Source organism: Orcinus orca, chromosome 3, assembly GCF_937001465.1.
Source record: "Orcinus orca chromosome 3, mOrcOrc1.1, whole genome shotgun sequence".
Lineage (NCBI taxonomy): Eukaryota > Metazoa > Chordata > Mammalia > Artiodactyla > Delphinidae > Orcinus > Orcinus orca.
Window position 1 is genome coordinate 127,759,116 of NC_064561.1, and position 22,960 is coordinate 127,782,075.

At 37.8% G+C, this 22,960-nt stretch overlaps 1 protein-coding gene across 5 annotated transcripts; it reads left to right on the forward strand.

The window, feature by feature from the left end:
* Nucleotides 1-55: 55 nt before the first annotated feature.
* ANKRA2 (ankyrin repeat family A member 2) lies at nt 56-21,378 on the forward strand. 5 transcript variants are annotated; one of them, XM_033430003.2, is made up of 11 exons: nt 160-421; nt 2,828-3,220; nt 4,078-4,236; nt 5,922-5,987; nt 7,986-8,083; nt 8,589-8,714; nt 9,007-9,073; nt 9,581-9,661; nt 14,951-15,047; nt 18,378-18,456; nt 21,187-21,378. In XM_033430003.2, exons 2-11 carry the CDS (start codon nt 2,932-2,934, stop codon nt 21,301-21,303), a joined length of 1,179 nt encoding a protein of 392 aa, XP_033285894.1. In that variant the 5' UTR covers nt 160-421; nt 2,828-2,931; the 3' UTR covers nt 21,304-21,378. The 5 variants fall into 5 exon arrangements, 4 of the variants coding, with proteins under 4 accessions (XP_004270855.1, XP_033285894.1, XP_033285896.1 ...); XR_007476362.1 differs by lacking the exon at nt 14,951-15,047 and having other exon boundaries at nt 166-421; XM_033430004.2 differs by lacking the exon at nt 160-421 and having other exon boundaries at nt 3,006-3,233.
* The last annotated feature ends 1,582 nt before the right edge of the window (nt 21,379-22,960 follow it).

The window sequence follows — 22,960 nt, forward strand, 5'->3', positions numbered from 1 at the left end:
TGGAGCAGTAAGGATCTAGCAGCGGCGGGAAAATACCTGAAAGTCCCTCCCCGCAACAGCTTCACCGGTGCGGCACGTTTTTTGGCCGGAAACCGAAAGAATAAATCGGAAGTGACGTCGCGGTCAAAACAAGCCGGGGGGTGGGGCCCTGCAGTGAATCTGGCAGCAGATGGGAAGTCCCGACTCGCTGTGGGCTGTCGAAGGCGGTCGCCAGGCCTTTCGCTCCCACACGGTCGGCCTCCGACCCCTATCCCCGGGACCAGCCCGCCGCGGTTGAGCCAGAGTTTCCGCGCTCCCTACCCGAGCCGCGCTGGGATTTTTCGGGCAGAGTTGGCGGGAGGCGCCAGAGCGGACTTCCCTCCCTGCAACAGTCTCCCCTCCAGCGGGTTCCTGTCCTGGGACGCCGGGACACCTGTGGGCTGTGAGGCATCATTCATTTTCATAGCACCTTCCTGTTCTTGTAGAACAACTCCAGGATGAGGAAGAGCCGGGGGGCTCCTGTTACTAGCACCCACTGTGGATTAACCCAGTTGCCCGTTTTATTTCGTTAGGGTCTCTCTCCCCTTATCCCTGGGCTCTGACAGATTGAGGTGATCCTAGCTCTCCTTGGCCTTACCTCTTTTTCTCACCGCCTCCTCTTCTCGATCATCTTTTTTTTCCCCCTTCCTCTCTTATACTTCAAAATTATGGCTTAACCAGTCAGTGTTGCTTCTCCTCTCTGGAGTGGTGCCAAGATAAGCGTTCTGTTTCCACTCCCTCCTCCCCCGAGTACATTTGCTCTTCTTCCCTCAGAGACTGGTAATTCCATTTCTAAACCCTGATTTGTAACATGGAAGATGTTTAGAATTGGAAAGAATATTAGAGATACCTATTTCAACCATCTTCATCTTATCTGAATAAAATGAGTCTTAGGAAACGTGTATGATTTCTCTGTCCAGGGTTGCACAGCTAGTTGGTAGTGATGTTGGGAACGGAAAGCCAGATCTAATCAGCAGATGTTTGTTGAGCATCTTGCAGGCTCATTTCAGGGTAGAAAAGAATACGAACCTTTGTTAAGGTTCAGATCAGAAAATATTTATGGAGTACGTGATAGAACCAAGCACTGTTTGTGTGCGAAAATTAGTAAGAGTGCCCCCCCCATCCTAGAGGAGTTTTCAATTTATTAGGAGTTTAAATGGAAATTTTCAAGAGAGTGATAAATGCTAAAATAAAGATATATGCGGGTGCTGAGCGAGGTCAGGGGAGTTGCACTTCGCCCAACTCTGGGTAGGAGTCTGTGTGAGATGGCTCTTCCCTCAGGAAACACAGTTCGTATCTTGTAATATACTTTAAAGACCTCTGCATTGCCCCTCCACCTCCATTTGAATCACAACTCATTTTCTGTTTTAGTCTCCTTCTTACCGTTTGCTGAAGTGTGTTGACTTTGTTACTTGTTAACATTATTATTAGCGTTTATTATTTCTTCAACTCTTTCTCCCTTGGAAGTTTTGGATTAGTTTAGTGCTGCTTTTTCTTTTAACGAACAGGGTGATGGAGTCGTGAGCTCCTCTTTTCTCTTCTCTGGAGTGAACATAATGATTACCTGCCCTGACTACTCAAAGGATTGTTATAAAGATCAATCTTGGAAGATGTTTTAAAACTGTAAAAGTGATTATCTATAAATGTATGATTTGCCAACCTTTGCTCCACTGTGGTCCTAATGCACTTTTCTCTGTTAGTTCCAATTAATTACAATTTTAAAACACCCTGCACCCTCAAAATTTCTGAGGCAGTAAGCCCTAACATGAAAAAATTAACTGGATGCTATTAATTTTCCTCTTGTCTCAGTGACTATGTGTAAGACAATTATATGCCTTGGAGTTCTTCCTTTTTTTAGAAGCAATTTTAGGTACAATAATGAAATTTCTCTTGAAATTTTATTAAGGTCCATAGGAAAGTGCCAGTGATTACCTTACTGAAAACTCATTTTAAAACAATAGTAAATGATTCAGTAACAGGTGTGCTTCTAACCTCTGTTTTGAGGGTTTGCGTTTATTAAGTTCATGTATTGACAATCTATATTTGGAAAAAAATGAATAATTCTAATTTCTTAATACTTATTACAAAGATTGGGACCAAAAATTATACTTAGATTATAATGTCCTAGAGATGCTAAAGCAAAGGAAGCCAGTCCATAATCTGTACACTTTATTTTTCATAAAAACCTGTATTAAGTTGCTAACACTTGATCTGAACAAAAACTGATTAATGTGTTTTCAGTTCATCATAACCAAAACTTTGTAAAGCCTTTCACTATCCAGGAATCATGGATATTGTAGATGCTGATAGACTTTGGGTACAACATGAGTTCTATCTTTTCTTAAATTCAAATTTTAACAGCATGTTAAAAAATAAACCTCAGATTAGAGGTTAAAGTTTTTACATGAAAGTTTATTTTTGTTGTTAGCCTGATTTTTAAAAAATCCATTTGGCAATATTCAGGAATAGGAAAGGGGAGAAAAGGATAAGTAAAATTTGTTGGGACCTAGTGATGGCGGTGAGAATGTTACTGTATTTCATTTGGTCTTTGCCAGGGTCCTGTGAGGTTACTGGTGTATACCCATTTTACAAGTGAGACTGAGGCTTAGAGAGGTTGAGGAGCTTGTACAGATTCACACAGCTAATAAATGGTGAAGCTTGGATTCAGACCCAGGTTTTTCTACCTCTGGAGATTGTATTCTTTCTATTATGTATAGGTGCTAATAAGAGCACTGTTTGCATACGTGATTGAAAATGATTATTTTGTATACATTAAGTTGATATAATACTTTTAATTTTTTTCTTTCAGATGTTTTAATACCCAAATTTGAAGAATACACTGTATGCCATTCTTATAAAACCAAGGGGAAATCATGAAGAAATGTTTTAATTATTGAAACTACAGTTGAAATCATGGCTACATCAGCAAATTTGGATATTGGAGCCCAGCTGATAGTAGAAGAGTGCCCCAGCAGTTACAGTCTAACTGGCATGCCAGACATTAAAATAGAACATCAGCTGGACTCAAATGCAGAAGAAGGATCAGCTCAGGGTGTTTCCATGGGGATGAAATTCATACTGCCTAACAGATTTGATATGAATGTCTGTTCTCGGTTTGTGAAGTCCTTAAATGAAGAAGATAGTAAAAATATTCAAGATCAAGTTAACTCTGACCTGGAGGTGGCATCTGTCCTATTTAAAGGTTGAAAGTTATGGTATAAATATCTGCATTTGTTTTGTTTTTGTTTATTTATTTTTTATTTTTTTCCCTTTCTGATCATGAGATTTTGAGTTTGCGAAGTTTGGAAGTCATCTTTACTTATGATTTTCTAGAATCTCATAGAAACCAAAATTAAATAATTTCATGTTATATAATGTCCATAAGTACATGTTGATTTTTACTTCTTCCTTGACCTTTGTTTATTTACAAATTCTCTAATAAAGTTTATTATTGTACCTTTTAAAATTATAGGAGAAAAAAATTTTGTGCCTTTTGTAAATGAATTAACTCCATGCATATGTGATTGGCATTAGCTTCCAATGCTTTAATACAGTGAAATCTGTCATCATGTTGTAGATTTACTTTTATAACAATCTATCGAATAAAAAAAAACTAATCTCTGGATAAAATTGCTCAAGATTAATATTGATTTTTTTTTCTAGAACTTTTACTAGTACAGATTTTTTTTTTTTTTTTTTTTTTTTTGCGGTACGCGGGCCTCTCACTGTTGTGGCCTCTCCCGTTGCGGAGCACAGGCTCCGGATGCACAGGCTCAGCGGCCCTGGCTCACGGGCCTAGCCACTCCGCGGCATGTGGGATCTTCCCTGACCGGGGCACGAACCCGTGTCCCCTGCATCGGCAGGCGGACTCTCAACCACTGCGCCTCCAGGGAAGCCCACTAGTACAGATTTTTTATGGCAAAAAAATAGTATCACTTGAGACCAGTTAAAGATATTATACATCTTGTATTTCTTTTTTAATGTAAACATTGACATAGAACTTTGAAATGCTTTGTTATTAAAATATTGTTTTAATGTGTTTAAATTAATTTTACTTAGCTGAATGCAGTATCCATACATCTCCTTCTCCGGGAATTCAAGTAAGGCATGTCTACACTCCCTCTACAACAAAGCACTTCTCACCCATAAAACAGTCAACTACTTTAACCAACAAACACAGAGGAAATGAGGTCTCAACCACACCTCTGTTAGCAAATTGTAAGTATTTCCCACTGATGTATTAGAATATTGTTATTACTAATGTAATGATTTCAAGAGTTTGGCTTTGAAACATTATTTTCATTAAATGCATATTCTGTTTTGGAAAGCTTAAGTGATGTCCTGATAGTTTTAGTAATTTAAAACTCTTTCACATATTATTGCATATTCAAATATTTCATGTTTTATGTTTCTCTGTTGAGAACAAATACAGATTGAAATATTAATTCTTAAAACCTTCATAATTTTACTATAAAAACAATGAGTTATTCTGAACTTTGTACAAAGCAAGACATTGTGTTTTTGTGTTCTTGGAGTGCATTTTATAAACTAGATCACTGATCAACAAATGATTTGTAGTAAAAGCTGAGCGATGTCTACTATAATTTCGAATTTGAATATAATCTGAATATGAAATCACCTCTTTAAAAACTTTGAATTTACAATTTTTTAATGTAGAATTATTCTAGAAGAAATAAAATGAAGGGTTTTCTCTGTAAACTAGAAAATATTCTATATAGTACGGGTTTCTTAATGAGAGGAAACCAGTTAGCAATTTGATGTTAGGAATTACATTTGAGAATATAACATAAATGCATCTGTATTCTAAAGCATGGTGAAATATATGTTTTTACTTTGGAAACACTGTGTCCCTCCTGATTTTGAATTGTATGCTGTAGCAGGTAAGCCAGAACGAGTTCATGACTCTAACTCTACCTAAGAGCCATTTCTGTTTTATTTATGTAAATTTGCATATGCCTCCCAATTGCTTTCCTTTCTGTATTAAGGCCACCCAGTCATATCATCCTAAATCAAGGATCAAGTGATACTGATTTTTAAGATGAACTGTCATAGAACAGTACCTGTTTGGCTTTGTTTTAAAATAAAGAGATTGTCTTAAAATATTCCAACCATAGAATTTTTTTTTTTTTTTTTGGCCACGCCGAGAGTCTTAATGGGATCCTAGTTCCCTGACCAGGGACTGAACCCCGGGGCCCCACAGTGAAAGCGCCGAGTCCTAACCACTGGACCACCAGGGAATTCCCCAACCATAGAATTTTTGGAAAAAAAACTAGGGATCATGTGGTTCACATACTTCATGTTAGACAAAAATGTTTAATCAGGTCTCTAGGGTCACACAGCTAATTAGCCACAAATAGGTCTGTACTCAAGAATTTCCTGTCAGCTAGTTTTTAATTTACTATCTTAGTCCTCCAAAAGTTAAGAAATACCCATGGCCTCTTGAAATAATGATATTTGGGACTTAAATGAATACAGTCAATTAAAAAACAAGAGTCTTTTAGACCCAACTTCCTTATACTTCCTTATAAGTTTTGATAAAGAGATACCATGTTAAAAATTAAGTACCTAAACCATTTCTTTAATTCATAAGATCAGTAACAATTTGCATTGTTAATAATCAAACAATTTGCACATTCACTGATAATAACACTTTGCAGATGTCAGAATTACCTTAAACATATATGAGTCAATTCTCAGACTCTTAGATATTTAAGGTAATTCTGACATCTGCAAATGTTAGGCTATATTTTAAGTTAGATTTTTTTAAACAATAAAATGATAGTTCGTGTTTTGGAAAGGAAAATCGCTACACAGGCATGAACAATGAGATGATGAAAGTGTACCTACAGATATACATGAAACTTTTTATGGTATTGTTTCAGCTTTGTCTGTTCACCAGTTGGCTGCTCAGGGAGAGATGCTCTACCTGGCTGCTCGTATTGAACAAGGTACTAGCCTATTTTTTTAGATGTATTTAAAACAAATTTAATAGGATTTATCAGATTTGTTATTGTTTTCTTTTTATACAAGAAAGTATAAAGACAAAAAAAAATAGTTGCATAGCCTCACCAGGCAGATAACCCAATAGATACTTTAAAAAAAATAGTAATATAAGGTATAGAAGTTAAAGCTTCCCTTACCACCCTCGCCTTTTCTGCAGAAGCAAACATTATAAGTTTCTTATATTTTCAGAAGACTTCTCTGGAAAATATTTATACTTGGGGCTATATGTGAGAGTATAGTATATATGTGCTTTTTTTTATTTACACAAGAGGGAAAATATACACACTGCGTTGCGCTTTACTTTTTTCACTTAAATTTTGAGATCTTTCCATATAAGCCCATAAAGATCTATTTCATTCTTTTTAATAGGTCTGTGATTTTGCATTGTATTGCATATGCGTATACTATGTTTTTTATTTTTAACTAGTTCCCCTGGTGGTAGTTGATTCCAGTTTGTTTCTATTAAATAACAATATTGTTGGCATTCTTTTAAAGTATATCCATAGGGTAAATTCCTACAAGTATATTTGCTGGGTCAAAAGGTATATGAATTTTTATTTTTATATACATTGCCAGATGTTTGCCCTGTCCTCACACCAGAGTTAGTGTTTCTACTTCCCCATACCCTCACTGACACAGAATATTATCAGACTTTAATCTTTGCTAATCTTATGGGTGAAAAATGGTATTTCATACTGGTTTTGTTTGCCTTTTTAAAATTATGATCTATTTGAATTTCTTTTTGTGTGAACTGCCTGTTTTATATTGATTTATATGAACTCTTACCTAAATTAAAGAAGTTCACTTTTTGTTTATGTTGAATCTAGTTTTTTCCCAGTTTGCCATTTTTCCTTTGACTTTATGATGTTTTCAAACACAGGCTTAACATTTTTAAGTGGTAAATTAATTTTTTTCTTTGTGACTTCTGAGTTTTATATCTTGCTTAGAAAAGATTTCCTATTCCAAGATTATAAATAAATTCACTCATACCTTATTCTAGAACTTCGGTGGTTTCTTGTTTACATTTCAATCTTTGACCCATGTGGAATATGTTTTGGTATAATGAGGTAAAGGTGGAGCTTAACTTTTATTTTCATTTTTCAAAAAGTTAGCCAATTGTCCCAACATTATCAGTTGAGTGCAGGGCATATGATTAAAGAGTGGCTTTTTTTAATCATGTCATTCTTTTATAAGAAAGACTTCATCATTATATTCCTATTTGTTTATAAACATTTGAAGGTTTTATTCTCAATCTACTAAATAAATTTAGGGAAAAAACTGTGGACTTTATACCTGGTAGACTGAATCTAGGGAACAAAATGGGTTTTGAGGTAGAATTGCATAGAAATGTGTTTCAGATTATTCAGTCTTCATTCATATTATATTATGTTAGCAAACCACCAAAAATTTTAAGAGACTCAAAGGCAGCAGTATTGGCTAGAGAGTAAAAATAGCTTTACTAATTTGGGGCTTTTTATAATATGTATTTATGTAATGCTAAGGGCTGTCGTATAACCTCATTTTTATTGTGATCCTCCCAGCTAACTACTGAGATAAGCAAGGTATTATTCTGGATATTAGAGGAATTAAATAGCATGCCCAGAATCACACTGCTAGAAAGTGACAGTCAGGATTCAAACTCTGGTCTCCTGATTCTGAGTCCAGTGTTCTGTGGACTGCCCTGTACCTAGCATTATGTTGTGTCTGGTAGTTTATACTTTAAATAATATGCTATTTGAACTCAGCTACGTACCTTGAGGCACAGTTTAATGCATTGAGACTGCAAATTGCAAACACACACAGCACTTCAGTGAACACAAGTCAGCACAAACGTGAACCTCATTGGGTAATATAGTCACCTTTTTAGAATGCCAGTATTTTCATAGAGATATTAATATGTGGTTGTTAAATTAGATCACAAAAATTGCTTTTCTTTTAAATAGAAAATGTTATCAATCACACGGACGACGAAGGATTTACTCCTCTGATGTGGGCTGCAGCACACGGGCAAATAGCTGTGGTAGAGTTTCTACTTCAGAATGTAAGGAAAATGCCTCAGAAAATGTATATGTACAGTTACTTAAGTTCAGTTAAGTATTTAGTAAAGTTTTTACATCTCCAGCCAGCTAGACGTAACGGTAGAGGATCCAAAAAATGTTTACATGCTCTTCATATTCTTGTGGAGCTTGCATCTGGTTGAGCAGGCAAGTGTAGTCGTCCATGAAGCTGGAGAGAGAAGTGAGTGCCCAGCCCCGCTAAGCACGATGGGAACAAAAGTCCTGTCAGCCCTGTAGGAGAAGCTTCTTGGAGAAGATACAATTTGACTCCAAAGTGAAAAGATAGTTAGGATTGAGGTAGAGGGAGGAAAGCAGGCCTTCAGACAACCTTGATAACAGAACGTCCAGGAGTAGAAGTTTGTGTTCTTTCTTTATTAACCCCAGAACATTACCTGACCTAAGTGTTGAACTGTAATTATTATTGACAGAAGTAACAATATTCTTGTTTTCATAAACTGAAAAGTCTTTTATCTCTATTTCCCACTGCAGGGTGCTGATCCCCAGCTTTTAGGAAAAGGTCGAGAAAGTGCACTGTCATTAGCCTGTAGTAAGGGCTACACAGATATTGTCAAAATGCTGCTGGATTGTGGAGTTGATGTAAATGAATATGACTGGGTGAGTCTGTAATACTGATTTTTAAATTACTGGAACAAACTCTAGGATTTATTTGGTTTGGGGAGACATAATAAGCTTTATTAAACCCTTGGAAGAATAATTAATTACCTTAGTTAATTAAACAGCTGGGAGAAAAAGTTAATGTCCTAAACTCAATTATTAGTTCTGATTAAGTATTCTTCACAAAATATTAAAATTACCTTAAACTACTTTTACATGCCCAATTCACAGGAGCATTAAATTATTTGAATCTTGCTCACCTTGAAAAACTAAATCACCTTTCCTTTTGCAGAATGGAGGGACGCCTTTGCTTTACGCTGTACATGGAAATCATGTGAAATGTGTAAAAATGCTCTTAGGTAAGCAGATAAAAGTGGAAATATTTAGAAAACGCCACATGAAGACATTATTTTTTACAAGCTAGCCTCAAGAGAATCCTGAACTATTATTAAATACGTTATTCACCCCTGGCGCACCTGCTGCCCTAAGGTTCCCATGTAAGCCGTAGCTCCATCACACAGCACGCCTGCAATCACAGTATCTGTCCTTATTGCTTTCCTTTTAGGGATCACATGTGAATCCTCGGCTCTTTTCTCTGTCCACAGTGTTTTTAAGCCTGAGTGCTGTCTGTAGTGGTGTATTAGTTTCAGTTGCTCTAGAGGATGCCTGTATGTTTGAAGTGTCTTCCCTCCGACCCACCAGAGTGAATTCTATGCCCTCTGTGTACTCTGTACTTTGTCAGACCATCCTGAAAATACCTTCCAAATTTGCAGAAAATCTGTCCCGCTAATTGCGCATGAGCCAGTGATAGACAAACATATCCATATTTTCATTTTATTTATTTAGATTTTTCTGTTTTGGTATAGAAAATGGAGCTGACCCAACAATTGAAACCGACTCTGGATACAATTCTATGGATCTAGCTGTAGCCTTGGGCTATAGAAGTGGTAAGTGGTTTAGAACTCTCAGGTTTCATTTTAGTAAAGTTATATAATAATACAAACCAGTGGTCCAAACTATTCTCATCACTTGCAGTTATAGAACATGCATGTTATCCTAACTCCTGACATATACTTTCAACTGTGGGCAAAATCAATAGATTCCTACAAAGTCTAGAAATGAGTTTGTTACTATTACTTTTCACCATCCCAAATAATTAGTTGCTGGAGGATACGTGTACACCTATTTACAAGATGTGTTTAACATTTCATAGCAAACTATTTATAAAATGCTTTATAGTTGCCCTTTCTCTGTTCCTTAGAACAACCTTGTATTCTGGACTCTCCTTCAGTTTCAAAATTTAGAAACCAAGAACAGAAAACCCAGTAACTTGGACAATTACTAAAGTCAGTGACAGACTAAGTTTGAAGTATTGCATTGTAATCTTATTGCCCTCAGACTATGATTATATCCTAATTAGAAATTATTTTAGGAAAATGTTGGTGATGTTAAGTTGAATTTGATAGTTTTTAAAAATTTTGTAATCAACATGCTGTTGTCTTGATCACATGTGTGTTCTAGTTCAACAGGTTATTGAGTCACATTTACTGAAACTGCTTCAGAACATCAAGGAGTAGACATAGTCATCAGAAAGTGTTGTCTGCCCTTCCGTTTACTTTTGGCCCTTATAAATGATAGTTTTGTTTACTTATAAATTTTTACCTCAGTTGCCATATTGACTGATTTTTAGTAAGTTTTAATAAATATTCCTCTGAGTAATTCACTGGTTTATAATAAAATTAATGTTGATGCTTTTTTATAAATGTGTTTTACCGCATATTTAAAATTATAAATGAGTGCTTTGTGGCATGTAAATTTTTATGGTACAGATAGTTATCTGTGTTTGTATCAAGTGCTGTAATTTAACATTTTTGGAAATTATTCTGCACTATTCATCTTCACTCTTGTATTAACTCATTGACTTTATATAGAGTTTGCTATAAATCCATAGGAAAAAAATTTGTTATTATTGAATTTAAAAATGCACAGTGTGGTTGTTTACAAAATGATATTATAAATGAATAAAGTACTTTTCTTCTGTTAGTTTGCATGCAGGTTGTTCTTTTTCCATTGCATAAGATTATTAAGGTATCTCTTTGGGATTTTTAGTTTAACCCTTCTGTCCTGCCAGGATACTCCATTAGATCAAACAATATAATTAAAATAAACCGAATGTTAGTCAACAAAGACTTATTGATTGTCATTTCTAGAAGTATATTGAGAATATTTTAACCTTGTGAATAAGTTTTCAGTAGGAAAAGCCCTCTGTGAAAGAGAACTCATTTCTTCAATAAAAGTCAGATGCTCTTTAATTCCACTAAAGGAGCATTATAAACTCGTGCTACACCAACATCTGGAAGAGAGCCATGAGCTAGAAGTTGACATGACCACTGAACGTGGGACTTGGGTTAAATCACTTCATCTGGAAAATAGGTGTGATGTCAGTTATGACAGTTGGGTTGTAAGCCACATAAACTTGATCTAGCTAATTTAAGCAAAAAGGAATTAATGGAAAGGCACAGAATGGAAGGAAAAGCTGAAGAAGCAGGCAATACCAAAGGGATGAAACTAGGCCAGGGATCTCAATCAGGAAGTCATGGCCAGTCATTTTGGATGCCGCTTTGGTAATGCTTAAATCCCCTCGTTTATCATTCTGCTCGGGATTAAATTTTCCAGGAGGCAGAAGTCTATTTAGCATGGGATATAAATGCACCACTGTATGGAGTTGAGGGGAGAAGGGGATGACTGGTTAACAACCCACCATTGCCCCCAGACCACCTAGAAAGCAGGAGGCCTAAAGGAAAACGACAGGAAGAAAAAAATGATAGATGTTCACTCCAAAGGCAAGCTTAATCATACGTGAAAATGGTACTAATGCTTCCCCCCTTGTCAGGCATATGCTTTAAATCGATTTTACTTAAAACCATTCACCCTTCCATTTGGTTCCTTTTCTTATTGATTGCACATTATCCATGAAGTGTTTGTCACTTCCTGTTCATATTATAAAGTAACAAAATCCAATGATCCCTTTGGGCACATCACTCAGTATTGTTTGCAAGTGCTCTTCGCAACTGAACAGCAACCAAACAACCTATGCTGGGATTGACTCTAAAATAACCACTCCTAATCGGACTCAGGTCGACAGACAACAGATCTCAGAGAATATCTTGAACAAAATTCCCCTTTCCTATTCTATCACCTTTTAGCCTCGGGGTCCCTAATAACAAACCCCAGAAAAATCCCTTAAGAAATAGACACAGTTAATTAAAACAACAGGAATGATACTTATGGGCCAGTTCTGACATTCCTCTTTTAAAAATCAAGTACCTTGGACTTCCCTAGTGGTGCAGTAGTTAAAGAATCCACCTGCCAATGCAGGGGACACGGGTTTGAGCCCTGGTCTGGGAAGATCCCACATGCCGCAGAGCAGCTAAGCCCATGCGCCACGACTACTGAAGCCCGCGCACCTAGAGCCCGTGCTCCGCAACAAGAGAAGCCACCGCAATGAGAAGCCCTCACACCACAACAGAAGAGTAGCCCCTGCTTGCCACAACTAGAGAAAGCCCATGCACAGCAGCGAAGACCCAATGCAGCCAAAAATAAATAAATTTATTTTTTAAAAAATCAAATACCTTTTAGGTAGTGTTTATTGATTGCACAAAAACTTACTTAGAGCTTATGTACCAGACACTGTGCTTCATGTGAGGATAAAATACTGAGCAAAAATAGACACAGTCGTGCTGTCAAGGCACTCACTGCCTAGTACAGTACTAGGGCCCATTACTGCCACAGGGTGAAATACACTAACAATAATTTTCAAAAAGTTTAAAAACATTATTCTATGTAAATATAAATTGAACACCTGTCAAAGATTTTATTCAACTAATTAACTGGTAAGGAAACCAGTTAGATGTTAAAACTAATTCCAAGAGCTAGATATTTTAGGCAATGTTAGTATAAGCTTGCTGAGTTAGACACAAATCTGATGAACATCCAACAAGGCCATAAACCGTAACCTTTGAGGCTATCTTTTCCACTGGACAGAAATTACTGGCATCTCTGTAGTATAGAAATCTACAAACTAACATGTGACTTCACTAAATCCGGTACTTTTAGTCAATAGTAAGCAGAGAGTTGAACTAAGTAGTTTTCCCCAGATTAGTGGTTCTCAAATTTTAGTGTATATCAGAACGATCTGAGGGCTTGTTGAAAATATAGATTGCTGAGTCCCACCCACAGAGTTTCTGATTCAGTCAGTCTGGATTGGGACTCAAGAATTTTAATTTCTAACAAGTTTCCAGGTGATGCTGGAAATGGACTATCCTTATGTGAACTTGAATTCTTAAAATGTTTCCTAGCTAATGATTTCTGTAAGAAAAATATTTTTCTTAATACTCTAGCACACAAAATACCAGAGGAGGTTCAGTTTCTTTATCTTCTTGGATTTGAGGGAATATTTGATTCATGTAAGTGACTATCTTTATAAACCAATCTAGTCTTTCAATACCCTCCAGTGTTAGGAAGATATTTCTCTTACACAACGAGAGCTAAAGGTCTTTCTTAATTATAAACATGCAGACACACAAACAGAGGGAGAGCGTCTAGCTTTGTCTATTAGCTACAAATCAGAAGTGAACCAGAAACAAAAGCTTAGAGTTATTTTTCTTCCAGTGAGCACATAGTTCTTAACTGATTTAAGGTTGCAAATAGAAAAATAGATTTTTTTAAAAAGAGCAAAAACAAAAAAGAAAGAAGACTACTAAGTGGATTCTCTGTCGTCTTCCACCCAACAGAGAACAGGTCTTCATTATACACCCATCAGAGATCACCAAATAGTCAGACCATAAGAGCAAATCCCCAATCATTGCTGACACCAATTCAGACTAACTTACTGAAGGTGTACAAGCCAGACATAAAAACAAATACATAATATCAGTAGAAAAAGAAAAAAAGAACTAGAGAGTCAGAAAATTTAAAGTTCTGTTGCCACCCAGGATTCACTTCAGAAGCCAAGAAAAGATGTGCAAGCAAATAGATTTAATTTGTCTCCGTTGGTTAATCCCCTCAAACATCTCAGTGGATGACCTTCAAAACTGATCAAATATAATTTTCTAAAGGTTACATGACTCATGCGAATAAAATGAACACATGACAAAGATTTAATTCAATGTATTAACTGATGATGTAACCGAAAGTGGGGTCCAACTGCTCACTGCTCAATAAAGAGGCAAGGTTGGTGGAAAGGAAAGTGTGGTTTATTTTGGATGTCAGCATCCGGGGTGGGGGGTGGGGGGTGCAGACTCCTGTCCAAAGGCCGAATCCCACCACCTACAACCAGGGAGCAAGAGCTTTTATAGACGGAGGGAGGGAGGGGGCTACATGCAGAAACAGCACCAACAGTCTGACAGGCATCTTGAAATTGGTCATCGGTGGTCTGACCAGTGTCATCTTAAGTACAATTAATCTTCAGTTCCAGGGTCGGTTTGTTCCCATTTTCTTGAGGCCAATTCTTGGAATTGTGGCAGCTTATGTCATGGCTACAGTCTGGTCATCATGTAGTTAACTTCTTCCAGCTGATGGGGGTTTCAGTCTCTATAAGACAGCTCACAGGATATGGCTCAGAATATTATCTATATTGCCCTTGAGGAGGAACTAAAGTCCTTGACTATGCTTAATGACTAAACTATTATTATTGGTCTCCTTTTTTTTTAACATCTTTTTTGGAGTATAATTGCTTTACAATGGTGTGTTAGTTTCTGCTTTATAACAAAGTGAATCAGCTATACATATTATTGGTCTCCTTTGACTGTTTTCCTTTGTTTCTGCATTTTCTCACTTCTCTGATTAAACTTATTCTTTGGCTAAAGTTTTTTCACAGACAAAAGGCAGGCTGTGGACACGGGGTGGCGGGGGCGGGGGCGGGGGCGGGGGGGCGGGGGGAAGGACCATAGTGTCCTGCTTCGTTTCAATGAGGAAACCAGTAAGATATGAAAACTGGCTCTAAGAGCATTTGAGAAGCTGAGCACTTTTAGCAATGTTAAGATAAGAGTGCTGGGTTATAGACAAATCCGACTGTTGTCCAACAGGGACAGAAATTATCATTTGGGCGATTTCTTCCACAAGACAGAAATTATTTGCTTCTCTACCAGACAGAAATATCCAAATTAACATGTAACTTCACTAAGTCTGGGACCTTGAATAAATAGTAAATGGTGAATCAAATTACATTTCTCTAGGTAATCCTTGGGTGGCCTTCATCTCATATGACATTGAAAAAGGATGTGTGGCCATGACCCTTTTCAGTACTTCAGTGAAAGCCAGCCTGGGAGTAAGGTAATCACCTTTGTAACGGCTCTTCTGTCATCAGCTGACAGGTAAACTAATATAAGCCTCCTAGTGTTGCTGACAACGCCTCTCTCACATTCTCCTCCCGACTAGACCATATAATTCATGTTCACTTTCACTTTTTCCATGGTGAAAGAAGCTGTGAACCAGAGAGCTCAATGAAAAAGGCTAATCATTTTAATATTCTTGAACTTTCAAAAAATATTGCCAATAGCTTGAAAAAAATGTTTGTTTTTATGGAGGATGTTAATCACTAAACTATAAAGATTTTTAAGGTTTATAGCTTTGAATTTTCTCTAAAATCCAGTTAGCCTACTGATTTTAGAAAACACTATGATTTCATTACCATTTCCTGTCTCTTTATCCATACCTAAAGTTAAAACTTTAAATTCTTTTGTTAGAACAAACTGGTTGTATATTAATACACTATATATTTACGTTTCATGCAAGTTATATCATTGAATATATTTCCAGTAGGTGGCATTGAATGCACTTCTATCTGTTAGGTGGTTTCCTGTGTGATAGATAAAATGTTTACAAATCTGATAGTTGTAAAGAGAAAAAAAATAGAATGAAAGGCAGGACAAACTCTGGCTATTATAAAATCCTTAAAGTAAGTGTCCTTTCTCTTTAATATTCAGATATTTTTCTGTGACAGTCCTTCTCAGATTTACATACCTAATAAGAGCTTCAAAAGTTCACCACCTTACTCCTTTGTAGTGGATACTCTTGATAAAACTTGGGATGGCAAGAGTAAGTTTTCACATTTTTTTGTTGCTTAGAAATGTTTACAATATGTATAGATTGGTTTTTAAATAACAATAAAGATATGAAAAAGGACCGTAACATGATTGGAACTTTTTTAGGTGTGTGTTTAGACAGGAGATGCAACCATTTAAGAAAAGGGGTACAGCCCACAGATATTTGTGTAACTGTTTTTTGATTAAAGTAAACTTGAAAGGTTTATGGTCTGCTGTGTAGATTTTCCTCTTCAGACAGTAAAGCCTTTTCTGAGCTGTGTAATTGGAGTTGGTGCACAAAAACACGATCCACCTGCATTATTATCATGTCAGTGATGGGAAGCATGAAATTATTATTGGTGATTTTATGCTCTGTGGGATTGAAACTACGATTGGATACGTAATTATTACACTGAGAACAGACCCTCCCAAACTCACTGCCTGCTGAATTTTCCTCTCTGTGAAATGGAGTACAGACCACTATGATACATTTGCCCCACGTTTTATTTTTTATTCATAAATTCAGTGAAATTGTTCATTCAGATTCACTCATGTTAGTTTATGAACCTGGGAAGTATCTTAAACTTGTAGATGTTTCTGTTCTTTTCCTTCTTCACATTCCCTGAGAATAGTTGGATATATTACATATCCCAGAATCAATTTGTGGAAAGTATCTTGAATACCTTCTTGGTGCTTAATTGATTTTATGTTCACCATCTCTCCTCCAAAAGGTTAAATGTTTGAAACAAGAAATTTCCTCTAACAGTTATTCAATCCTTCGACACACATTTATTGAGCCCATAATCTGTGCTGATTTGGACTGGGTCCCAGGGATGCAGTGGAGACCCACACAGACCCAGTGCCCTGCCCTGCCCTGCAGATCTTACATAGTGATCTGCATACCGAGCGAGTGTGGCTCTGCTAAAAATCATCTCCCCTCATCCCATACATCCTGAGGACAAGTTAAAAATGTCATGTACTCAGATAAATGGATAAAGAAGATGTGGTACATAGAGACAATGGATGCAACTAGAGATGATCATACTTAGTGAAGTCAAAAAGAGAAAGACAAACACCATATGATATCACTTATATGTGGAATCTAAAATATGACACAAATGAACCTATCTATAAAACAGAAACAGAATCATGGCCATAGAGAACAGACTTGTGTTTGCCAAGGGGGAGAGGGTTGGGGGAAGGGTGGAGTGGGAGTTTGGGATTAGCAGATGCAAAGTATTATATATAGGATGGATAAACAACAAGGTCCTACTATACAGCACAGGGAACTATATTCAATATCGTATGATAAACCATAATGGAAAAGAATATAAAGAATGTATACATATGTATAACTGAATCACTTTGCTGTATAGCAGAAATTAACACAACATTCTGAATCAACTATGCTTCAATTTAAAAAAATGTCATGTACTAACTGAAGTATGTTCAAGGCTCAAATATGTCTATTACTGGGTTTCCCATATACCACTTGTTCTGCTGTGTCAAAACATCAGTGCTCTTATTGACACAACAGAAACTCCTATGTCCTGAGGGGAACCAGAGGGCCCAGAAATTTAGAGTGATGGAAGAAAGGTCCATTCCAAGGGTAGCTGGTTCTCAATTGCCACGGTGGAATTATCTGGAGAGGTTTAGAAAACACTGAGGCTTGGGCTTCCCTGGTGGCGCAGTGGTTAAGAATCCGCCTGCCAATGCAGGGGACACAAGTTTGATCCCTGGTCCGGGAAGATCCGACATGCCTCAGAGCAACTAAGCCGGTGCGCCACAGCTACTGAGCCTGTGCTCTAGAGCCTGCGAGCCACAGCTACTGAAGCCCGCATGCCTTGATCCCGTGCTCCTCAGCAAGAGAAGCCACCGCAATGAGAAGCTCATGAACTGCAACGAAGAGTAGCTCCCGCTCGCCGCAGCTAGAGAAAAGCCTAGCTGCAGCAACGAAGACCCAACGCAGCCAAAAATAAAATTAATTAACTAACTAAACAACAACAAAAAAAGAAAACACTGAGGCCTGCCCTCTGCCCTCCACCCCAGAGAGTCTGATTTATCAATCTAGGATGCCGTATGAGGACATATAATAGATTTCCACGTGATTCTAATGTACAGTCAAGGCTGAGAACCCCTACTCTAGGGGCGATTAGCTCCTGGCTGGTGGAACCAGCATATTCCAAACCACATCCTAACATTTGCCTCTTACATTGCCATCTTGTCTACAAAGAACCTTATGAAAGAACCTAGTTTATCCTTTCTCTCTGGCCTGTTGGTACCTGCTCTGATTTTTTTGGTAAAGATAAACATGTACCCTTTTAAGCCTATGTGACAAAATAAAGAATTTTGAAACCCTAATCTTACCTTTTGTAATTCACCTTGTTGTTCAGCAAGTTGTTAGCTGTGACTCAACATCCTTTATTAACCTGCATTTCTTAAAGACAGAGCCCACATGTGATGCCGTGTGACTGTTTATCTTGCTTACCTTTTGGATAAAAAGGAGCCCTGAACGTCCAGGACAGCAATTTGCACCCACAAATACCAAAGAGCTTATCTTGTTATTCCTTTGTTCTAGGATTTCCTTGGAGACATGGGCGTTGACTGAAGCACTGGCCTCCAGAACCCATGCCAGCTCACAGGGGTCACAAGGCCAGGTAACACCTCCTCCATCATGCATGCCTGTTATGAAAACCTTTTCCTCTTAGTTGGCTGTCCTGGTGTTTGCCCCTCTTCCAAGGAGACTGTCAACAAGAATTAAGTCAATTGCATGTACCCCTGTCTCAGTGAGCCGCTTCCTCAGAGGCCCCCTCAGCTGAGTCAGGAACAGCATGTCAGTATTTAAGGAAGAGCCCATCCACCTAACCAAGCCAGAGTTTGGCCTGTTCAGAAGATAAACCACTCTCTCTGCGCCATTCCAGATCCTTCTTTTAAAGATAATGTTGCCTTGCCTATGTTGATGAGATGTTATAGGGCCCTTCCCGAGAGAGCATTGTGTACTCGGTCAGCTTTCACGTAGCCTCCTACTTGGGGAGAAATCAAATATATCAACCACTATTGTCTGCGAGAAAGAGCCTAGCACAAATGTCAAGCTTTGTGCTGGCTGCTGGGGTCACGGTCACTGTGCCTCAATGCGATACAGATTAACTAACAATAAAGCACTATGAGATAATAGATAACAAAAGCCATTGTCAAGCAGGAATAGACCGGAGGAAGAAAATTATTTCTGTGGCTTTAGGAAGCAAATGTCAAATCACTAGTACTTAGGCATTTTAAAACATTGATCTTTATTATTTTTCTGAATATAAAAGTGTACTTCTTGTATCTGTTGTTAGGATGCTTTTAGCTATCAAATAAGACCCACCTAAGATGGCTTAAATAAATAAGTGAATGTATTTGTTCACATGAAGAGGTAGGTACACTTCAAGGTTGGTTCATAGATAGCAGCTTAACAATGCCAAGTAAGACCTGGATTCCTTCAGGCTCTGCACTCTGCTGGCCACAATTCAGCTTCATCCTAAATCTGGTTGCCCTGCGGGTCATAGTGTGACTTCCAATAGCAGGGGCCATATGCTTCCTCGTTTCTGTCCAGTCCACTGAGAGAAAAAGGTGTCCCATACCCCCTTCCAATAGTGAGGAAGAACTTCCCCAGAAGCTTCCAGAAAATCTCTCTCCTAGTTTTATTTCCTGCAATTGGGTCACATGCTCATTTCTGAACCAGTCATGGAGATTGAGATTACCCTAGTACCCACCAGTCATGCCCATTCAACTGAGAGTCAGCATCTTGTGTAGCACCTGGGCTGAGTGGGGAGAAGCATTGGCCTTCCATTAAGAAGGAGAAAGAGGAACAAATACAATACACATGAAATTCACTTTGGAGAGCCCTGACCAGTCACCTTAAGTAGATAAGCAAAAGAATAATACAGAACTAGAAAGCTAACAGAGAAGATTAAATGGAATGATAAAAAAAAATACTTGATTGATTCAAAAGAGGGCAGGAAATAAGAAATATGGGAACAAATGGGGAACAAAGAATAGATGGTAGACTTAAATTCAACATTAAATGTACGAGGACTAAACATTCCGAGAGACTGGACTAAGGAAACCAAGCAAGAATCACCTATTACTATTTGAAAGAAACATACTTTAAGTATAAAGATGCAGATAGATTGAAAGTAAAAAGATAGGAAAAGACACCATCAAACATCAACCAAAAGAATGTTGGTGTGGCCACATTAATGTCGGCACAAGGAACTTCAGGGACCTAGGCTGGCCAAAACTTAAAGAACAGTGTAGAAAAATTAAATTACCAGATATCAAGACTCACTGTAAAACTATAACGATTGAGCCAGGTGTTGACAAAACAAATAAACCCATGGAACAGAAGAGAGAATCTAGAAACAGATGTGTACATATATATCACTGATTTACACAAAGGCACCACTGCAACTCAGTGGAGAAAATAGTATTTTTTTTTTCAACCAACAGTGCTGGGTCATTATATATCATTGTGAGAAAAAATTTTCAGCTTTCACATCTTACTACAAAATTAACTAGAGATGGATTATAGATCTAGTTAATTTTGGAGGAAAACGTAGGAGAATACCTTCATGATCTTTGAGTAGGGGAAGACTGTTCATCAGCCCTCCATGGTTTCTAACTTTTTAATCTTCTTCATTCTAATGATTTAAAATAGTAGCTTGTTTCCATTTTAATTTACAATTTTTTAATCACAAGCAAGGTTGGACACCTTTTCACAAGCTAAGCCACTGGTTTTTCTTTTAAGTGTTCACTTGTCCCACTTTTCTGTTAGGTTTTGTTTTTTTCCTATTAATTTTTAAAGTTCTGTATATACTAAGGAATACTTCTTAATTTTTAAAGACTTTATTTTTAGAGTAGTTTTAGGCTGACAGCAAAATTGAGCAAAGCTACAGAGATTTCCCATATACCATTGTCCCCACACATGCACAGCCCCTCCCCTTGTCAACATCCCCACTGGAGTGGAACGTTTGTTACACTTGATGAACTTACATGGACCCATTATAATCACTCAAAGTCCATAGTTTACACTAGGGTACACTCTTGGTGTTGTACATTCTATGGGTTTGGACAAGTGTGTAATGACATATGTCCATCATTATGCTATCATACACAGTATTTTCACTGCCCTAAAAATCTATGTTCCGCCTATTCATCCCTTCATCTCCCCTAACCCCTGGTAACCTAGCAAATGGAATTCTATTCCTTGAAAAATGAAGCCCTACTACTTGCAAATAATAAAGAAAAGAGCTACTGATACCAGAAGAAAAGATGAAATACTAAGCAACAATTTAAAAATTTTTATTTTTAAAATATTTGTTTGTTTGTTTATTTATCTGGGGGCACAGATGCACAGCTTGCAGGATCTTAGTTCTCCTACCAGGGATCGAACCTGCACCCCAGCAGTGAAAGTGCCGAGTCCTAACCACTGGACTGCCGGGGAATTTCCTAAAAAATTATTTTAGATGCATTTGGAGGCTGAAATTTTTAGAATGAAACCCTGTCTTATATTTAGTAATCAATAAAATTTTCCTCATGAGGCGGTCTGTAAAAAGTTCTTTTCTGAGATATCTGGCTTTCAAAGTTTGATGCTGTTCCTTAAAAATGCAGCTTTTAATCTCTAAAAATCTTGTATGCTGACTGGAAGTCATGGATAACTGGATTCACACTGAGATTTGTAACTCTAGAAGGTATCAACTACCATTCTTCTATGTTAAAAACAAATAGTCTCAGAACTTTTCCTTTCTCTCCTCTCCTTTTGTACATAAAGGTATGTACAAAGTAAGATGACTAGTTGATTCATCTTAAAACAAGGTGTTCCAGGAAGTTTATTCTGACAATCAGGTTGTCATTGTCTTTTGGCTTTATGCTGATTTTTCCAGAGCAGGCATAGTTTCTTTTCTTTTCTTAATATATTTATTTATTTATTTATTTAATTTTGGCTGCACACGAGCTTTCTCTAGTTGCAGTGAGCAGGGGCTACTCTTTGTTGTGGTGTGCGGACTTCTAATTGCAGTAGCTTCTCTTGTTGTGGAGCTTGGGCTCTAAGTGCACAGGCTTCAGTAGTTGTGGCACGCGGGCTCGGCAGTTGTGGCTTGTGGACTCTAGAGCACAGGCTCAGTGGTTGTGGTGCACGGGCTTAGCTGCTCCACGGCATGTGGGACCTTCCTGGACCAAAGCTCGAACCCGTGTCCCCTGCACCAGCAGGCGGATTCTTAACCACTGTACCACCAGGGAAGTCCAGGCATAGTTTATTTTCTGTGTAGTTAAATTCACGGGTTCCCTGGTGCTCCTAAAACAATGTCTCAAATCACTTCCCTTCAAAGAAGCCAAAAAGCCCAGGTGCTCCCTTTCCTAGCTTCGCCTTTATCCAGCCTCCCTTGCAGCTAGAATGCAAGTATGTGATGAAGGTTTAACCAATCAGATGCTCCCACCCCAGATTTTTGAATTGGTGGCTACTGATGCAAAGCACTAATAACAGTGGAGTCCATAGCAGTGACGGCAGTGACCACAGCAATATCCAGTTTCTGGGAACAGCACATACTGTACAAAATGTCACAGCCGTGTCCTCACTGGTAAGATGTTGGCTGTGGCCCCGCAGCTGCCTGGTCTCCCATGTTTCCTGCCTTCCTCCAGCCTGCTTCTCAAGGCTTCCTGGTACTTTTGTGAACCAACTGCTTTTCAGTCCATTCCTTTTCTGTTTAACTAGAGTTGGTTTCTGATGCTAAAGTTTTTTGCCAGTTATAAGGAAACGAGGAGAAAATCCCTTTCCCACACTCTGTGTCCCTCTTTGCCATCTGAGCACTAAGAATCCTTCATGAAAACAGCTCCTTATATTCAAACAGCTCATACAGCTCAATATCAAAACAAAAAAACAAAAACAACCCAAACAGCCCAATCCAAAAAAAAAAAGGCAGAAGACCTAAATAGACATTTCTCCAAAGAAGACATACAGATGGTCAATAGGCATATGGAAGGCACATTGCTAGTTATTAGAGAAATGCAAATCAAAACCACAATGAGGTATCACCTCACATCAGTTGGAATGGCCATCATCAAAAAGTCTACAAATGATAAATGCTGGAGAGGGTGTGGAGAAAAGGGAACCCTCCTACACTGTTG